General features: G+C 40.9%; 1 protein-coding gene across 2 annotated transcripts; it reads left to right on the forward strand.

Annotated features, from left to right (window-relative positions):
• Positions 1–13,719: 13,719 nt before the first annotated feature.
• Positions 13,720–17,612, forward strand: LOC142495331 (uncharacterized). 2 transcript variants are annotated; one of them, XM_075600658.1, is made up of 2 exons: positions 13,720–15,088; positions 17,490–17,612. In XM_075600658.1, the coding sequence occupies exon 1, from the start codon at positions 13,941–13,943 to the stop codon at positions 14,724–14,726; it is 786 nt and encodes a 261-aa protein (XP_075456773.1). In that variant the 5' UTR covers positions 13,720–13,940; the 3' UTR covers positions 14,727–15,088; positions 17,490–17,612. The 2 variants fall into 2 exon arrangements, with proteins under 2 accessions (XP_075456773.1, XP_075456783.1); XM_075600668.1 differs by having other exon boundaries at positions 13,720–15,073.
• The last annotated feature ends 234 nt before the right edge of the window (positions 17,613–17,846 follow it).

Genomic DNA, 17,846 nt, shown 5'->3' on the forward strand with positions numbered 1-17,846 from the left:
TCTTTTCTCCTTCTCTCCTAAATAACTAACAATTTGTCTGGTTTAAATGTGTTTCTAAACCCATAGCTGAATATGTAGGAGGTTTTGATTGGTTGAGGAAGTATGCCCAAACTAAATTATGTGTATTTCTCTTTGAAGATGATGGGAAAACCTAGAAATATCAGATCTATCAATAAATGTTTGGATAGGTGAACTATACTGATTAGGGAAAATAGCAGCTGCTTTCCCCTGGGGGTCTAAATGTTAATTTAATGTCAAGTCCCTGATAATCAAAAAGTGAAGATTGATTATCAGGGTGTGAAGTAAATAAACCTTTTGTTTGTCAATTTCTCTTTTGGAATGTTTATCTAGGTGAAGATAGAGTATCTACTTAAAATGACAGTTTATGATTCCTGCATCAAAAGCATTCCTGTAAGCAATTCTCTTGGGTAACATAAGTATTAGACTGTTTTATAAGTAACTTAAAAAACCTTAATGGTAATAATTCCAAATATTTATGCATTCTGTATACATTTTTGGAAAATAAAAAATGAACCAGTTTTTATTGAAATGGTAAGAAAAAAGGTATTTTAATTAAAACATACATGTAAGTTTTATGTCATTTTGAAAAATACAATTTTATTTTACGGTTTAGTATTGTTTTTATTTTAAATTACTATGGGGAGCACCTTAATCTTTTCAGTGCTTAGAGCCTCTAAAGGTCTTAATCCGGCCCTGGGAGGAAGTCATTACATTTTTGCACTGACATACTCTGTCCCACATTTACTACAGTTATTAAAAAAAGTATAAAGCTATATAATTACAAAACCACTGACAAATATTATTATCTACAACAACGGAGCAACAATGTTAATCTGTGTGAAATTGGCAATTTACAGTCAGCTAAGAAAAGAAAATAAGATGTACTTTGTCATTTCGAGATCAATATATTGATATAAAGAGGAGGCTAAAAGGCCTGTTTTGTAGTTGTATGGGTGTTACTATAATTAGTACCATTGTTATTATTATGTTTACTGTATTTAATTGATGCAAAACAAATAAACACATAACAAGACTCCAGTTCTCCGATTCCAATAAAGTAGTCAGTACCATGTTGATATTGTACAAAGGAAATATGTGCAAGCTTTTTTATGAATGTTATGCAGAGAATTTAATGTACAGTACACAAGGGTAATATATCTTGAATATATTTGAAATAATGAGTTCCATTATTTTATGCCATAGAGTCAAACGAAATGGAGATTCTTAAGAATAGATCAGTCTTGCAAGTACTGCAATATGTCTAGATGTAAATGTCCCAAATAACATATGCAAAAGGTGATATTATACTACTATTTAAACGTAATGATAGAATACCCTGCATGTGTAGATCATTACTAGATTTATATTCAGTAAAGGATTCTCTCTTACAGTACTTTTAACACACACAACTAACTCAAGTTCAGCATTAACACTCTCATTCCATTATTTTCTAATGTACTTGCAATCAAACTCCTTTGGCTTCCTAAAGACATTTGTTTCTGTAAAATGTTAGCAGTATTCCTAAATTGATAATAGAGGGTTGAAATAAGAAAGGATTTTATGCTAAATGATTAGTATTGTTGACAAAGGAAATTGCAAAAAATATATTGAATAGACAGCATGACATACAGTAGTGGTAGATACAGTCCTTTGAGTATAAAACCTCAGCAAATCATAGTCATTTGCTTCTGGCAAGTCATCTCATATTGATGTTATGCATCAAAAATAAGATCACAAGATACCTGTCATGCATTCTAGCAGTTATAGTATCTACTCTACTTATCATAAAAAAATAAGTGTATTATTCTTTTTACCATTCTAAAGTCATTTTGCTGCTGCTGCTGCTTTATAAATCCTTTTTACATCTGGAGATATCAGTTGCTTAAAATGTTCCTCCCTTGGAGGTTAAAATGAATACTGCCATTCACACTCATTAAGGCAAAAGAGGTTACATATTTACATAGTTACATACTGCTGCGGCAGCTTTTATTCTTAGTAATCACCGGCTTGTACCTGGCATGTTCCTGGAATGCCAAACTGTTCACCCGGAGCATGCCGGGCTCTTTTTGCCTTCCCAGCCAGGCGCATGCCCGGCTGACGTGCGGTTGATGTGTTAATTGATAATGGTTCAGGATTTACTAGGCTGCAATGCTTCGCGTGTCCGCCAGATGGCATAAATTCATGAATTGTAATGCAGTATATATATGTATATGTATATATATATATATATATATATATATATATATATATATATACTGTATAACAACAACCCCTATAACCCCTAACATAGAGTACTGTACACATACAGTACTGTATATGCACATCAATGATACTGTAGGCCGGCGGGGGCGAGATGTGTTTGCAGCAGAGAGAGAACTGCTGCTCTCTCTGCGCAAACATCGGCACATTAAAAATGATTTAAAATACATTTTTATTCATAGTGTAGATGTGCAGGGGGTCTCCGGAGCTGAACCGCGTTGGTGTCAGGTCCGGGGAACCCCTGCTCCCCGAGATACAGCCCCCTTTATGAGGTGCCGGTATCCCTCTGCATTTAAAGGTCCCGATCACGTGACCACGACATGTAAACAAAGCAGAGGGATATCGGCACCCCCTAAAAGGGCCTGTATCTCGGGGAGCAGGGGGTCCCCGGACTTAAAACAAAAATGTTTCTGCTCCGGAGACCCTCTGCACATGTACAGTATAAATAAAACACATATATAAATAAACACTCGTTCCTTACCTTAGCGGCTATGTGCTATGGTAACGAAGCAGCATTTCTGTATTTTAATAATATTGTACAGTGAGCAGGGAGTTCCCTGAGCCAGAAATTAATGCTCAGGGGACCCCCTGCTCCTGCACAATATTATTAAAATACAGAAATGCTGCTTCATTACCATAGCTGATAGCCGCTAAGGCAATGAAGGGGTTAACCCACCGTGCCCGCTTTATTGTGGGTAGCGGGGGTGGGTGAAGGGGGTATTTGGCCCTTGGTGTGAGTTTAGGACTTGCGAGGGGGTTGCGGGTGCACTTAACCCCTTCACGGCTGTAGCAGTTAATACCGCTACGGTCATGAAGGGGTTAACCCCTCCCGCTACCACCCCGCAAGCCCTAAACAACAATCGTTGGGGCTAATACCCCCTTCACTCACTCCTGCTACCCACAATAAAAAAAACTCACACACAGCAGCCGCCCCAAAAAAATAAAAATAAATCTAAATAAATAAATAAATAAATGAATATAAATAAATACATTTAAAATACATTTTTATTCATAGTGTAGATGTGCAGGGGGTCTCCGGAGCTGAACTGCGTTGGTTTCAGGTCCGGGGACACCCTGCTCCCCGAGATACAACCCCCTTTATGAGTTGCCGGTATCCCTTTGCATTTAAAGGTCCCGATCACGTGACCGCGGCCTGTAAACCAAGCAGAGGGATACCGGCACCCCCTAAAGGGGCCTGTATCTCGGGAAGCAGGGGGTCCCCGGATTTAAAACAAAAACGTTTCTGCTCCGGAGACCCTCTGCACATGTACAGTATAAATAAAACACATATATAAATAAACACTCGTTCCTTACCTTAGCGGCTATGTGCTATGGTAACGAAGCAGCATTTCTGTATTTTAATAATATTGTACAGTGAGCAGGGAGTTCCCTGAGCCAGAAATTAATGCTCAGGGGACCCCCTGCTCCTGCACAATATTATTAAAATACAGAAATGCTGCTTCATTACCATAGCTGATAGCCGCTAAGGCAATGAAGGGATTAACCCACCGTGCCCGCTTTATTGTGGGTAGCGGGGGTGGGTGAAGGGGGTATTTGGCCCTTGGTGGGAGTTTAGGACTTGCGGGGGGTTGCGGGTGCACTTAACCCCTTCACGGCTGTAGCAGTTAATACCGCTACGGTCATGAAGGGGTTAACTCCTCCCGCTAACCCCCCCCGCAAGCCCTAAACAACCATCATTGGGGCTAATACCCCCTTCACCCACTCCCGCTACCCACAATAAAAAAAACTCACACACAGCAGCCGCCCAAAAAATAAAAAAATAAATCTAAATAAATAAATGAATATAAATAAATACATTTAAAATAAATTTTTATTCATAGTGTAGATGTGCAGGGGGTCTCCGGAGCTGAACCGCATTGGTTTCAGGTCCGGGGACCCCCTGCTTCCCGAGATACAGGCCCCTTTATGAGGTGCCGGTATCCCTCTGCATCTGAAGGTCTCGATCACGTGACCGCGGCCTGTAAACCAAGCAGAGGGATACCGGCACCCCCTAAAGGGGCCTGTATCTCGGGGAGCAGGGGTCCCCAGACCTAAAACCAAAGCGGTTCAGCTCCGGAGACCCCCTGCACATCTACACTATGAATAAAAATGTATTTTAAATGTATTTATTTCTATTAATTTATTTATTTATTTATTTATTTATTTAGATTTATTTATTAATTGTGCTGCTGCTGTGTGTGAATTTTTTTTATTGTGAGTAGTGGGGGTGGGTGAAGGGGGTATTAGCCCCAACGGTGGTTGTTTAGGGCTTTCGGGGGGGTAGCGGGTGCACTTAACCCCTTCACGACCGTAGCGGTATTAACTGATACGGTCGTGAAGGGGTTAAGTGCACCCGCAACCCCCCCCGCAAGTCCTAAACTCACACCAAGGGCCAAACTCCCCATTCACCCACCCCCGCTACCCACAATAAAAAAAATTCACACAGCAGCCCCACAATTAATAAATAAATCTAAATAAATAAATAAATACATGAAGATAAATAAATATATATGTATATATACAGTATACAGTATATATACATATATATATATATATATATATATATATATTATATATATATTATATATATATATATATATATATATATATATATATATATATATATATATATATATATATATATATATATATATATATATATATATCCAATGCACAGCCGGCACACCATATGCAAGTAAATAAGTTTTGGTGCTTATCCCATAAAGCAATAACAGACCATACGATACCGGTTGCAACACGACATCAAGGGACAGCACACAGTTAAGTAAATCAAAAATGTTCTATATTTGATAGAAGACACAAAAACCGACGTTTCGGTCCCCCAGTGGGACCTCTCTCAAGGTGGTGCAATTGAATGCAGTGCACAATACATATATATACCCCAAACCCCAGTGCAATTCAATAAAACCAATCACAGTTAATTAGCCTCACCTGCCTATGTGACATGCATCCACAGTATCAGCAGGTAAAGAGCGGCCATTTTGAATATATTAACTCTGTATTTGTTTACCTGATATGTGTTTAGGCATGCGCAAAAAGGCTCAGGAATTGCATAATGTTACTGCTGAGAGACTACATAAGTCTGCCAGACCCAGCGATATCTTGGATAACCGGAGAGAGTGCGCATGGGCTAAACTGATCTGGAGCTGATACCTGGATAGATTAACTATTTCAGGGACGTGCAAAATACACATTGTAACTGCAAGTTAAGCGAAACATGTGAAACACCTGATGTGCTCACCGTAAATGTGCAAAAAAATGTGAGGGATTAAAATATATATACACACGTGTGGATGACGTGGCTGACTGGAATCTAGGACAATATATAAATGCTGAAAGCACTCAGCCATATAACGCCTAATGCATAGTGTAAGAAATGATAATGCAATGATGACTCTATGCACAATGTCAGGAAGCGACACCTTAAAAACCAACAAAAATACATAATGCAGACAATGTCAAATAGAGAAACTGGTAACAAATTAGAATACATGCTGTGTCACACTCTCAGCAAACATTGCTACAGGTGGCTCTTGACTAAAAGGGACCTGAGGTATCTGACACACTGTAATGCACCAGCATACATAAAAAGTGAAATAGTGCATCAAAGCATAATAATTTGCACAAACAAAAAAGACAGTATATAAATGCTGAAAGCACTCAGCCATAGAACGCATAATGCGTAGTGTAAGAAATGATAATGCATTGATGACTATGTATCCTTTCAGGAAGCGACACCTTAAATACCAACATAAACACATAATGCAGACACTGTCACATGGAGAAACTAGTGATAAATTGTGTGTCTCGCTTTCAGCAAACATTGCCACAGGTGGATCTTGACTGCAAGGGACCTAAGGTGCCTGACATGATGGAGGAAATGCGGCTAACTGGCTGACACCCCAAGGCAGTATGCGCTGGTTTTGCTGTTAAAGATGAATCCTAGTATCAGCAGGCAGCTCAATGGGCCAGGTGCGGAGATTACAGGAAACAGCTTAATCTGAAGTCCTCATTTAGACCCCGTGGGCTCAATGTGCCCAAACTGTAGATGAGTCTGGCTTCAAGCTGTAGTAGTGTCCTGTTGCGATTCCCTCCTCTCCCCGAAGTCCGTGCCTGGGCAATTGGCATACAACGCAAGGTGGCGAGCCCATGCCTCTTCTCTTTGTAATGTCTTGCTACTGGTTGATGTGACAAATCCTCCTTGTTTTCAGTATCAGCCAGTGCCTTCCGTATGGCAGAACGATGTAGGGCTAATCTCTCTTTAAGCATCCTCATTGTCTTTCCCACGTAATAAAGGCCACATGGGCATTGTATAAAATATACAACGTATTTGGATTCACAATTCATTGTATCCTTGATCTTCTGGCGGATGCCAGTGTGAGGGTGTGGATAGGAATTCCCCAATATCAAGTACTGGCAGTTGATGCAACTGTGACATTTATACACGCCTGCTGGTCTGGATAGCCACGTTGGTTTTGCAGCAAACTTGGCGGTAGGATCTTCTTTTTTAAGGTAGTCGCCCAGGTTTCGGCCCCTTTGATAGCAGAATCTGGGTGGTTTGATAAAGTTATATATATATATATATATAAACACAGTATATACACACACGATGAACCAATATACAAATAAATGTAGAAGGTTATCAAAACCATACTGTCCTACAAATAACACTTCTCCATACAGACACACTATATTACAATGAATTTCCTTTAATAATCCTAACTGATCTTACAATCTAAATCATCAAATGACAAAGAAAAACCTCACATTCCAATCAATACATTGCATTTACATTGTATAAATGATGCATAAAATCTATGCACCATATACATTCTGCAAATGAATGTGAACAATATCATTGCAAGCAAAATACAGATAACTCCAAACAAGTCAACTATTTTAACCAATCAAGTAAACAAAAATCAATATATAAGTACCAACCAGAAAATACAATTTAAAACCAAAGCTAACCCTTACAATACCAAGGATTACATCTATATAATTGTAAAAAACATTATACTGTACACACATTGAAGCATTGCAATAAACAACATACAGTACAGTACATCCGCTGTATCTCCCTGCCTTGAGTGTAATCTGTTTAAAGCCCCCTCCCCCCTAATGTTTCTGTTAAATCTCTCTGCCTGTGTTGCTGTGAGTGCAGTTTATGTAAATGTGGGGAGGGGGAGTGGGTTATAACCCCACCTCCTTGACTGTGATCTGCATAAAGCCCCCTCCCCCTAATGTTTCTGTTAAATCTCCCTGTCTGTATTGCTGTGAGTGCAGTGTATGTAAATGTGGGGAGGGGGGGGGGGACCCGATGTGCATACTGTGATGTCTAACCACCCTCACCCCCTACCCACATACCGTTACCCCCCCATCCTGGCCATGGCCCCTCCGCTTCTGCAAAACAGACACAAAAATTAAAACATCCAAAGTAATGTCCCCTAACCCCTTAATCACCATAGCGGTTATTAACCGCTACAGTCATTAAGGGTTAACCCACCCTCACCCACCACTCGGGATGCCTACATACCCTCCCACACAACCCCCCCCCCCCGTGAGGCCTAACCACCCTCACCCAGGGAGGCCTACCCACATACCATTGGGGAAACATCCCCCCCCCACCCCAGTACCCACAATAAAAACAACAGTGACCCACAATAAACATCATTCTATTTATTAAATACATTACCCACCCCCTGTGCCCCCCCATAAATACATGATTTATTATTTTACAAACAGGGTTCATAACGCAGCCCCACGCGAGTCCCCGGTGGGCTGGCGGGGCACCTGGACAGACCTACAGGGTACCAGCAGCCCTTTTCAAACAGGTTCTGGAGGCCTGCTGGTGGATCCCACCAGCACCATGGCCCCCAGGTGGTCTCCTTGGTCACCGTGGGCCACAATTGGGTCCCCACAGTAGACCCAAGGATGTCTGGGAGCCCCGGGTCAGACCCACAGGTGTCTGTGGGGCCTTGGGTGGTTCCCACGGGGGTCTGGGGAACTCACGGGTGCTCACTACGGGTCCGCGGTGCCCCCACAGAAGTGGGACCACACATCATCATCCCCGCACCTACGGGTCGGCGGTGCCCCCACAGAAGTGGGACCACACAGCTTCATCCCCACAGACTACGGGTCCGCGGTGCCCCCACAGAAGTGGGACCACACAGCTTCATCCCCGCATGTGTCACCCGTGGAACCACCAGCCTGGTACCCGTGAGAGACCCGAGGTGGTCTCCAGAGGTCTTACGCGGAACCACGGAACAAACCCTGAATGTAAAAAAAATAAACCTGGCCTATACATTCAATACATACACCCCCCCCCCCAACACCTACAGTACAATAATGTGCAAAATAACTATTATCCAGATATGGATAATAGATTAATTGCCCATTATTAAAACCATTAACTAGCATTTTCAAATAAATAAAGTACTACTGACCTCATCAATAAGAAGTGTCCGTCGTCAGCAACATCCTTGTCTTGTCCACAAAATACATTGCCAAACAAAGCCAATACATTGCAATTACATTCAGATATCAATTAACCCCTTAAACACCTTATCGGATAATAACCACAAAGGTAATTAAGGTGTTAAACCACACTGGCCCGATACCCATGAATTTGTACAGTGGCTCCATCATGCAACTACATTATATATATATATATATATATATATATATATATATGGAACACACAATAGATGCCGCAATCAAATCACCCTTGTGTGATTAAATAATCAGTTAACCAGAAGTCAAGGTAAAAGGTAACCCTCTGGTGGTGCTACCGACCCAAGGGAATAATATGACTAAAAAGGAGGGAGAGTAGGGTCAAAAAGGTGCACTCAAATGCTGAATTATGAAAAATAGAAATGGACTTTATTAACAAAGAGTATAAAAAACACAAAAGACAGACCCACACAATTCACATGTCAGATCGCTATGCGACACAGCGTAAAAACATCAAAGAGGTACAATTGGTCTGATAAGAGCCAAAGCAGGGTAACAATATATCATTACTAATATAACATAACAGAACTAGGGGAAAAATATTTCTCCCCAAGTAATGTTTACTGAGATCGGCCGATCCAGAACAAGAGTAGCAATGAATATAAATGGTAAGTAGATACAGACCACAAGAGAAAAATTGGATATATATTGTAGTAAATGTACATAAACCTCTTAATGATGATGAAAGATAATTAGACACATAGCTAGAAATACATACAGTTGTGACCCTTAAATGTGCTGTAAATCAGCTGAATAAAGTGATGCCCAGATTGAGCTGCACATGTCAAATAAGTAGCAGCAGTGGTAGATCTATAAAGTGCACTGGTAGCGCTCATACAGTATAAAGTCCCCTGAGATACAGAGCTCAAAAATAATGAGCAGTGGTGGTGTGTGAATAACACAGGGACATAGAGCACTGCTGTGTGTGGTGTGCACAAGGCACTGGGGAAATCCAGTGATAAATACCAGCGTTACTCAGTCAGGCAGCAGGAGAATCAGATGATAAAGACCAAAGTCTTGCAGTGGGACATCAACAGTAAAACGGAGGAAAGTCTCACGCAGTATGGTAAGGCACACGGGTCACAGGATGGAGGGGTGCTGTCACAGCTCTGCTCCTACGGCCGTTTCGCCAAAAAGGCTTCTTCCGGGAGCATACAGTGTCAGCATAAACAAACACTCTTAAAGGGCTCCGTTTTCCCGCCAAAAGTTCACTCGTGACCAACAGCCAATAAGAAATTCTGAAAAATAGAACCGTGTCAGCTGTTGCTATGTGGAAGTGAGCAGAAATTTGGAGGCAGTAATCCTTAAAGAGACAGACATAAAAAGACACAGGAAGTGGCATAATGTGATTAAAAATCAGCATAATTGCTAAGCAGAGTGTTGTAAAGCAAGGAGGCATGAATAAAAATATAAGTAAAGCTAATTTAAAGAGTGATTAAATTGACAATATCTTGAAGAATGTCCAATGAAATGGCATTATACTAAGTTAGATACCAAGTATTGACAATACTACACAGAGACATAAAATATGGAGGATCAAAGGAGAGATGAACTATAATCTGTGATTGAGACTTAATAAAAGATTTCTAGGGAAAGCAGGGTAAGTTACATAAAACAAGACAGAGTCTCTAAATGAGTGAAAAGCTAAAGGAACATTGCAAAACTGAGGTAATCATTTAATCCAGTTGGAATCATGGTCCCTAATTGAACTATCCATCTGCATTCTTTTTGCAGTAGGAGCTGCTCCACATTACCGCCGCGGATGCCTATGTTGATTTTATCAATGGCAAAGGCCACCAGGGATGAGGGGTCAGAGTTGTGCACATCACGAAAATGGCGTGCCACACTGGTGATTTTTTTGAAGCACGCCAGGTCTTTAGTTGCATTTTTAATGTTACGTGTGTGCTCCAAAACCCTTACACGAAATTCCCTGGTGGTCATGCCAATGTAAATCAGACCGCAGGGACAGTTCAGATGGTAGATGACATTCTTGGATTTACAATTTAAAAAATAAAAGATTCTGAAGTTTCTGGTGCCTTTAGAGTTATGAAAGACATCAGTCTGCTTCATGTGTCTACACGCGGAACAATGTCCACATTTGTAGAAACCTTTTAAGTTTACTTGGTTGAGGAAAGTAACTTTTGGAGGGGTAGTGTAATGACTCCTGACCAGTAGGTTCTTTAGGTTAGGTGCTCTCCTACTAGTGAGGCTAACTCTGTCACCCAGAATAGCCCGGAGATCTTGATCTGCCAAAAGTATGTCCCAGTGTTTTTGAAGGATGTTTTTGAGACTGTTCCATTTATTATTGTAAGTTCCAATGAACCTTATTGTTTTAGTTGGTGTTGGTTTAGGTTTAGGTTGCAATAGAGTTTGTCTGTTTAGTTTTTGACTGTTGTTAAGACCCCGTTTTATGGCCGATTGGCTATAACCCCTTGCCTTAAATCTTTTGCTCATATCTATGGATTGGGTATTAAATGTCTCCATAGTTGAGCAATTACGGCGGTCTGATAAATTCGCCATTGGGGATGCCCCTTATCTGATGAGCAGGATGAAAGCTGCTGGCGTGCAGTAGGGTGTTACAAGATGTCGTTTTACGGAAAATGTCAGTCACTACACGACCATCAGAGGCAATGCTAATACTGAGGTCAAGATATTTAACATTAGTAGTACTCGAGGTGTAGGTGAGCCTGATGTTAATGCTGTTGTGATTGAGAACATCGATGAACTGTTGCAACATTAATGCAGTGCCCTGCCATAGAATGAAAATATCATCGATGTATCTCAACCACAACAGCAGATGGGACGTGTACTCACTATTGGCTTCAGAAAAGACCTCTTCACGTTCCCACCACCCCAGGAAAAGATTCGCATAGGAGGGCGCACATGTTGCACCCATAGCCGTTCCTCTGATCTGTAAATAATAAGTATTTTTAAATAAAAAATAATTATGTCTTAGTACAAAATCCAGGAGATGTATTAATGTATTCGTTAAATTTGTACTCAGGTTCAGCATGGATATAAAGAATTTTGTGGCAAAGATGCCATCTTCATGGCGGATACAAGTATATAACGTTTCAACGTCACAGGTGGCTAATATAGTTTCGTTGTCAACAAACACGTTATCAAGCCTTGAGAGTATATCCATGCTGTCCCTGAGATACGAAGGTAAAGTTTCTACAGATGAGCGTAAAAATGCATCAATGAAACGGCTTATGGGCTCACATAGCCCTCCTATACCTGATACGATTGGTCTTCCTGGGGGGTGGGAGAGATTTTTGTGGATCTTGGGCAGAAGATATAGTGTCGGTGTAATTGGGTACTTAGTAATTAGACCGTCATAATGACGTCTAGTAATTACACCCTCAGTCAATGCCTCATGAACCAGAGCGTCAAGCTCTTCCTTGAACTTGGTAGTAGGGTCACCCTGCAATTCCCTATAACACTGTTTGTTACGAAGCTGTTTGAATGCCTCCGCTTCATATAACCTTCTAGGCCATAAAACAATATTGCCCCCCTTATCGGAAGGCTTAATTATTATGTCTGGCAGAGATTGAAGTTCTTTAATTGCTAACCATTCTTGCCTAGAAATGTTACTTGAACCTGCAAAATCAGATAAATCATTAATATCACGGATTACCATGTTGGAAAATACCTCCACCTGTGATACTGCCTGGATAGGAGGGCAGAAGACAGATTTTGCCTTGAAGTTAGACACAGGACAGAGTTCATTGGTATCAGGGATCACCACATCTGGATCTTGCAGGGACGGCAGGGAACCTAAGGATGAAATAACTTTCCCAGATTCTAATAATTCCTCCTCAGTAGGTACTTTAAGGAAATGCTTGTGAAGCAGAAGTTTCCTGCAAAAAAGCTGGACATCCTTAATCCATTCAAAAGCGTCACAATAGTGTGTGGGAGCAAACGATAAGCCACGTTCTAACACTTGGATCTGAATTGGACTGAGCGTTGTTTCAGATAGATTAACGACAGCAAGGGGTTTTACTTCCGTTGATGCTTGCCCCTCTGGAACTTGTAACCAAACTGGTCCCTGTCCCTTAGGCTTCTTGCTCCCCCGCCTCGTCCTCCTCCTCCTGTGCCCATTGGTCCTTGGTATAAAAAAGGAACTGATCCCGTTGCCGTAGATGCTGGATTCACTGTGTCACAATCAGAGGAGTCCATTTCTGAGGTAGTAGATCCTGCTGATACAGAGGTTCCTGATTTGAGATTCCTCTTTTTCTTGCGGTAGCCTGGTTTGGAATGGCTCCATTTATAGACTTTACCTAACTTATAATCAGATAGGTCTCGATCAAATTTACCCTTTTTCATCAATTCGATTTCACCTTCATATTTATCGAGTTCAATTTCAATTGTATCAAAAACACTTTTATCCATATATTCCATATCCTTACGTAAAGAATCAATTGCAGATGTAGTTTCTGTGAGACTTGCCTCATCATTAACAATTAATGTATTGATAAGTTCAACAGAACAAGTGTTAAGAGCACATTCCCAGCGTTCTTTCAGACCAGGGTCATTAAAGGCGAATGATGGAAAAGTTTGTATTCTGAGCCCTCTAGGTATCATTTTATAATCTAGATAATTACATAGGGCTATTTTATTCCACCAGACTCTTAATCTTTTCCTCATTAATAACGTAAGTTCCCTGATTTGATCCTGGTCTGAAGTCACACTGGGATGCTGTGTCAAATCCACAATATTGTCAGTAATAGAGAAAATCCTTGCAGCATTAGCAAGACGCTTAGACTCTTTGCCAGCAAAGTCCATTATAAAAATTTAATATCACACTGGGATGATTGAGCAGGCACCTGGAAATGACTGAAAGGCCAGTCTAAATTAGTATATGGAACACACAATAGATTTGAGTGCACCTTTTTGACCCTTTTTGACCCTACTCTCCCTCCTTTTTAGTCATATTATTCCCTTGGGTCGGTAGCACCACCAGAGGGTTACCTTTTACCTTGACTTCTGGTTAACTGATTATTTAATCACACAAGGGTGATTTGATTGCGGCATCTATTGTGTGTTCCATATACTAATTTAGACTGGCCTTTCAGTCATTTCCAGGTGCCTGCTCAATCATCCCAGTGTGATATTAAATTTTTATAATGGACTTTGCTGGCAAAGAGTCTAAGCGTCTTGCTAATGCTGCAAGGATTTTCTCTATTACTGACAATATTGTGGATTTGACACAGCATCCCAGTGTGACTTCAGACCAGGATCAAATCAGGGAACTTACGTTATTAATGAGGAAAAGATTAAGAGTCTGGTGGAATAAAATAGCCCTATGTAATTATCTAGATTATAAAATGATACCTAGAGGGCTCAGAATACAAACTTTTCCATCATTCGCCTTTAATGACCCTGGTCTGAAAGAACGCTGGGAATGTGCTCTTAACACTTGTTCTGTTGAACTTATCAATACATTAATTGTTAATGATGAGGCAAGTCTCACAGAAACTACATCTGCAATTGATTCTTTACGTAAGGATATGGAATATATGGATAAAAGTGTTTTTGATACAATTGAAATTGAACTCGATAAATATGAAGGTGAAATCGAATTGATGAAAAAGGGTAAATTTGATCGAGACCTATCTGATTATAAGTTAGGTAAAGTCTATAAATGGAGCCATTCCAAACCAGGCTACCGCAAGAAAAAGAGGAATCTCAAATCAGGAACCTCTGTATCAGCAGGATCTACTACCTCAGAAATGGACTCCTCTGATTGTGACACAGTGAATCCAGCATCTACGGCAACGGGATCAGTTCCTTTTTTATACCAAGGACCAATGGGCACAGGAGGAGGAGGACGAGGCGGGGGAGCAAGAAGCCTAAGGGACAGGGACCAGTTTGGTTACAAGTTCCAGAGGGGCAAGCATCAACGGAAGTAAAACCCCTTGCTGTCGTTAATCTATCTGAAACAACGCTCAGTCCAATTCAGATCCAAGTGTTAGAACGTGGCTTATCGTTTGCTCCCACACACTATTGTGACGCTTTTGAATGGATTAAGGATGTCCAGCTTTTTTGCAGGAAACTTCTGCTTCACAAGCATTTCCTTAAAGTACCTACTGAGGAGGAATTATTAGAATCTGGGAAAGTTATTTCATCCTTAGGTTCCCTGCCGTCCCTGCAAGATCCAGATGTGGTGATCCCTGATACCAATGAACTCGGTCCTGTGTCTAACTTCAAGGCAAAATCTGTCTTCTGCCCTCCTATCCAGGCAGTATCACAGGTGGAGGTATTTTCCAACATGGTAATCCGTGATATTAATGATTTATCTGATTTTGCAGGTTCAAGTAACATTTCTAGGCAAGAATGGTTAGCAATTAAAGAACTTCAATCTCTGCCAGACATAATAATTAAGCCTTCCGATAAGGGGGGCAATATTGTTTTATGGCCTAGAAGGTTATATGAAGCGGAGGCATTCAAACAGCTTCGTAACAAACAGTGTTATAGGGAATTGCAGGGTGACCCTACTACCAAGTTCAAGGAAGAGCTTGACGCTCTGGTTCATGAGGCATTGACTGAGGGTGTAATTACTAGACGTCATTATGACGGTCTAATTACTAAGTACCCAATTACACCGACACTATATCTTCTGCCCAAGATCCACAAAAATCTCTCCCACCCCCCAGGAAGACCAATCGTATCAGGTATAGGAGGGCTATGTGAGCCCATAAGCCGTTTCATTGATGCATTTTTACGCTCATCTGTAGAAACTTTACCTTCGTATCTCAGGGACAGCATGGATATACTCTCAAGGCTTGATAACGTGTTTGTTGACAACGAAACTATATTAGCCACCTGTGACGTTGAAACGTTATATACTTGTATCCGCCATGAAGATGGCATCTTTGCCACAAAATTCTTTATATCCATGCTGAACCTGAGTACAAATTTAACGAATACATTAATACATCTCCTGGATTTTGTACTAAGACATAATTATTTTTTATTTAAAAATACTTATTATTTACAGATCAGAGGAACGGCTATGGGTGCAACATGTGCGCCCTCCTATGCGAATCTTTTCCTGGGGTGGTGGGAACGTGAAGAGTTCTTTTCTGAAGCCAATAGTGAGTACACGTCCCATCTGCTGTTGTGGTTGAGATACATCGATGATATTTTCATTCTATGGCAGGGCACTGCATTAATGTTGCAACAGTTCATCGATGTTCTCAATCACAACAGCATTAACATCAGGCTCACCTACACCTCGAGTACTACTAATGTTAAATATCTTGACCTCAGTATTAGCATTGCCTCTGATGGTCGTGTAGTGACTGACATTTTCCGTAAAACGACATCTTGTAACACCCTACTGCACGCCAGCAGCTTTCATCCTGCTCATCAGATAAGGGGCATCCCCAATGGCGAATTTATCAGACTTCGCCGTAATTGCTCAACTATGGAGACATTTAATACCCAATCCATAGATATGAGCAAAAGATTTAAGGCAAGGGGTTATAGCCAATCGGCCATAAAACGGGGTCTTAACAACAGTCAAAAACTAAACAGACAAACTCTATTGCAACCTAAACCTAAACCAACACCAACTAAAACAATAAGGTTCATTGGAACTTACAATAATAAATGGAACAGTCTCAAAAACATCCTTCAAAAACACTGGGACATTCTTTTGGCAGATCAAGATCTCCGGGCTATTCTGGGTGACAGAGTTAGCCTCACTAGTAGGAGAGCACCTAACCTAAAGAACCTACTGGTCAGGAGTCATTACACTACCCCTCCAAAAGTTACTTTCCTCAACCAAGTAAACTTAAAAGGTTTCTACAAATGTGGACATTGTTCCGCGTGTAGACACATGAAGCAGACTGATGTCTTTCATAACTCTAAAGGCACCAGAAACTTCAGAATCTTTTATTTTTTAAATTGTAAATCCAAGAATGTCATCTACCATCTGAACTGTCCCTGCGGTCTGATTTACATTGGCATGACCACCAGGGAATTTCGTGTAAGGGTTTTGGAGCACACACGTAACATTAAAAATGCAACTAAAGACCTGGCGTGCTTCAAAAAAATCACCAGTGTGGCACGCCATTTTCGTGATGTGCACAACTCTGACCCCTCATCCCTGGTGGCCTTTGCCATTGATAAAATCAACATAGGCATCCGCGGCGGTAATGTGGAGCAGCTCCTACTGCAAAAAGAATGCAGATGGATAGTTCAATTAGGGACCATGATTCCAACTGGATTAAATGATTACCTCAGTTTTGCAATGTTCCTTTAGCTTTTCACTCATTTAGAGACTCTGTCTTGTTTTATGTAACTTACCCTGCTTTCCCTAGAAATCTTTTATTAAGTCTCAATCACAGATTATAGTTCATCTCTCCTTTGATCCTCCATATTTTATGTCTCTGTGTAGTATTGTCAATACTTGGTATCTAACTTAGTATAATGCCATTTCATTGGACATTCTTCAAGATATTGTCAATTTAATCACTCTTTAAATTAGCTTTACTTATATTTTTATTCATGCCTCCTTGCTTTACAACACTCTGCTTAGCAATTATGCTGATTTTTAATCACATTATGCCACTTCCTGTGTCTTTTTATGTCTGTCTCTTTAAGGATTACTGCCTCCAAATTTCTGCTCACTTCCACATAGCAACAGCTGACACGGTTCTATTTTTCAGAATTTCTTATTGGCTGTTGGTCACGAGTGAACTTTTGGCGGGAAAACGGAGCCCTTTAAGAGTGTTTGTTTATGCTGACACTGTATGCTCCCGGAAGAAGCCTTTTTGGCGAAACGGCCGTAGGAGCAGAGCTGTGACAGCACCCCTCCATCCTGTGACCCGTGTGCCTTACCATACTGCGTGAGACTTTCCTCCGTTTTACTGTTGATGTCCCACTGCAAGACTTTGGTCTTTATCATCTGATTCTCCTGCTGCCTGACTGAGTAACGCTGGTATTTATCACTGGATTTCCCCAGTGTCTTGTGCACACCACACACAGCAGTGCTCTATGTCCCTGTGTTATTCACACACCACCAC

This window comes from Ascaphus truei, chromosome 1 (assembly GCF_040206685.1).
Source record: "Ascaphus truei isolate aAscTru1 chromosome 1, aAscTru1.hap1, whole genome shotgun sequence".
Classification (NCBI taxonomy): domain Eukaryota; kingdom Metazoa; phylum Chordata; class Amphibia; order Anura; family Ascaphidae; genus Ascaphus; species Ascaphus truei.

Excerpts from the sequence above, each read along its gene's own strand:
- LOC142495331 (XM_075600658.1), top strand. The coding sequence starts at position 13,941 with ATGGACTTTGCTGGCAAAGAGTCTAAGCGTCTTGCTAATGCTGCAAGG.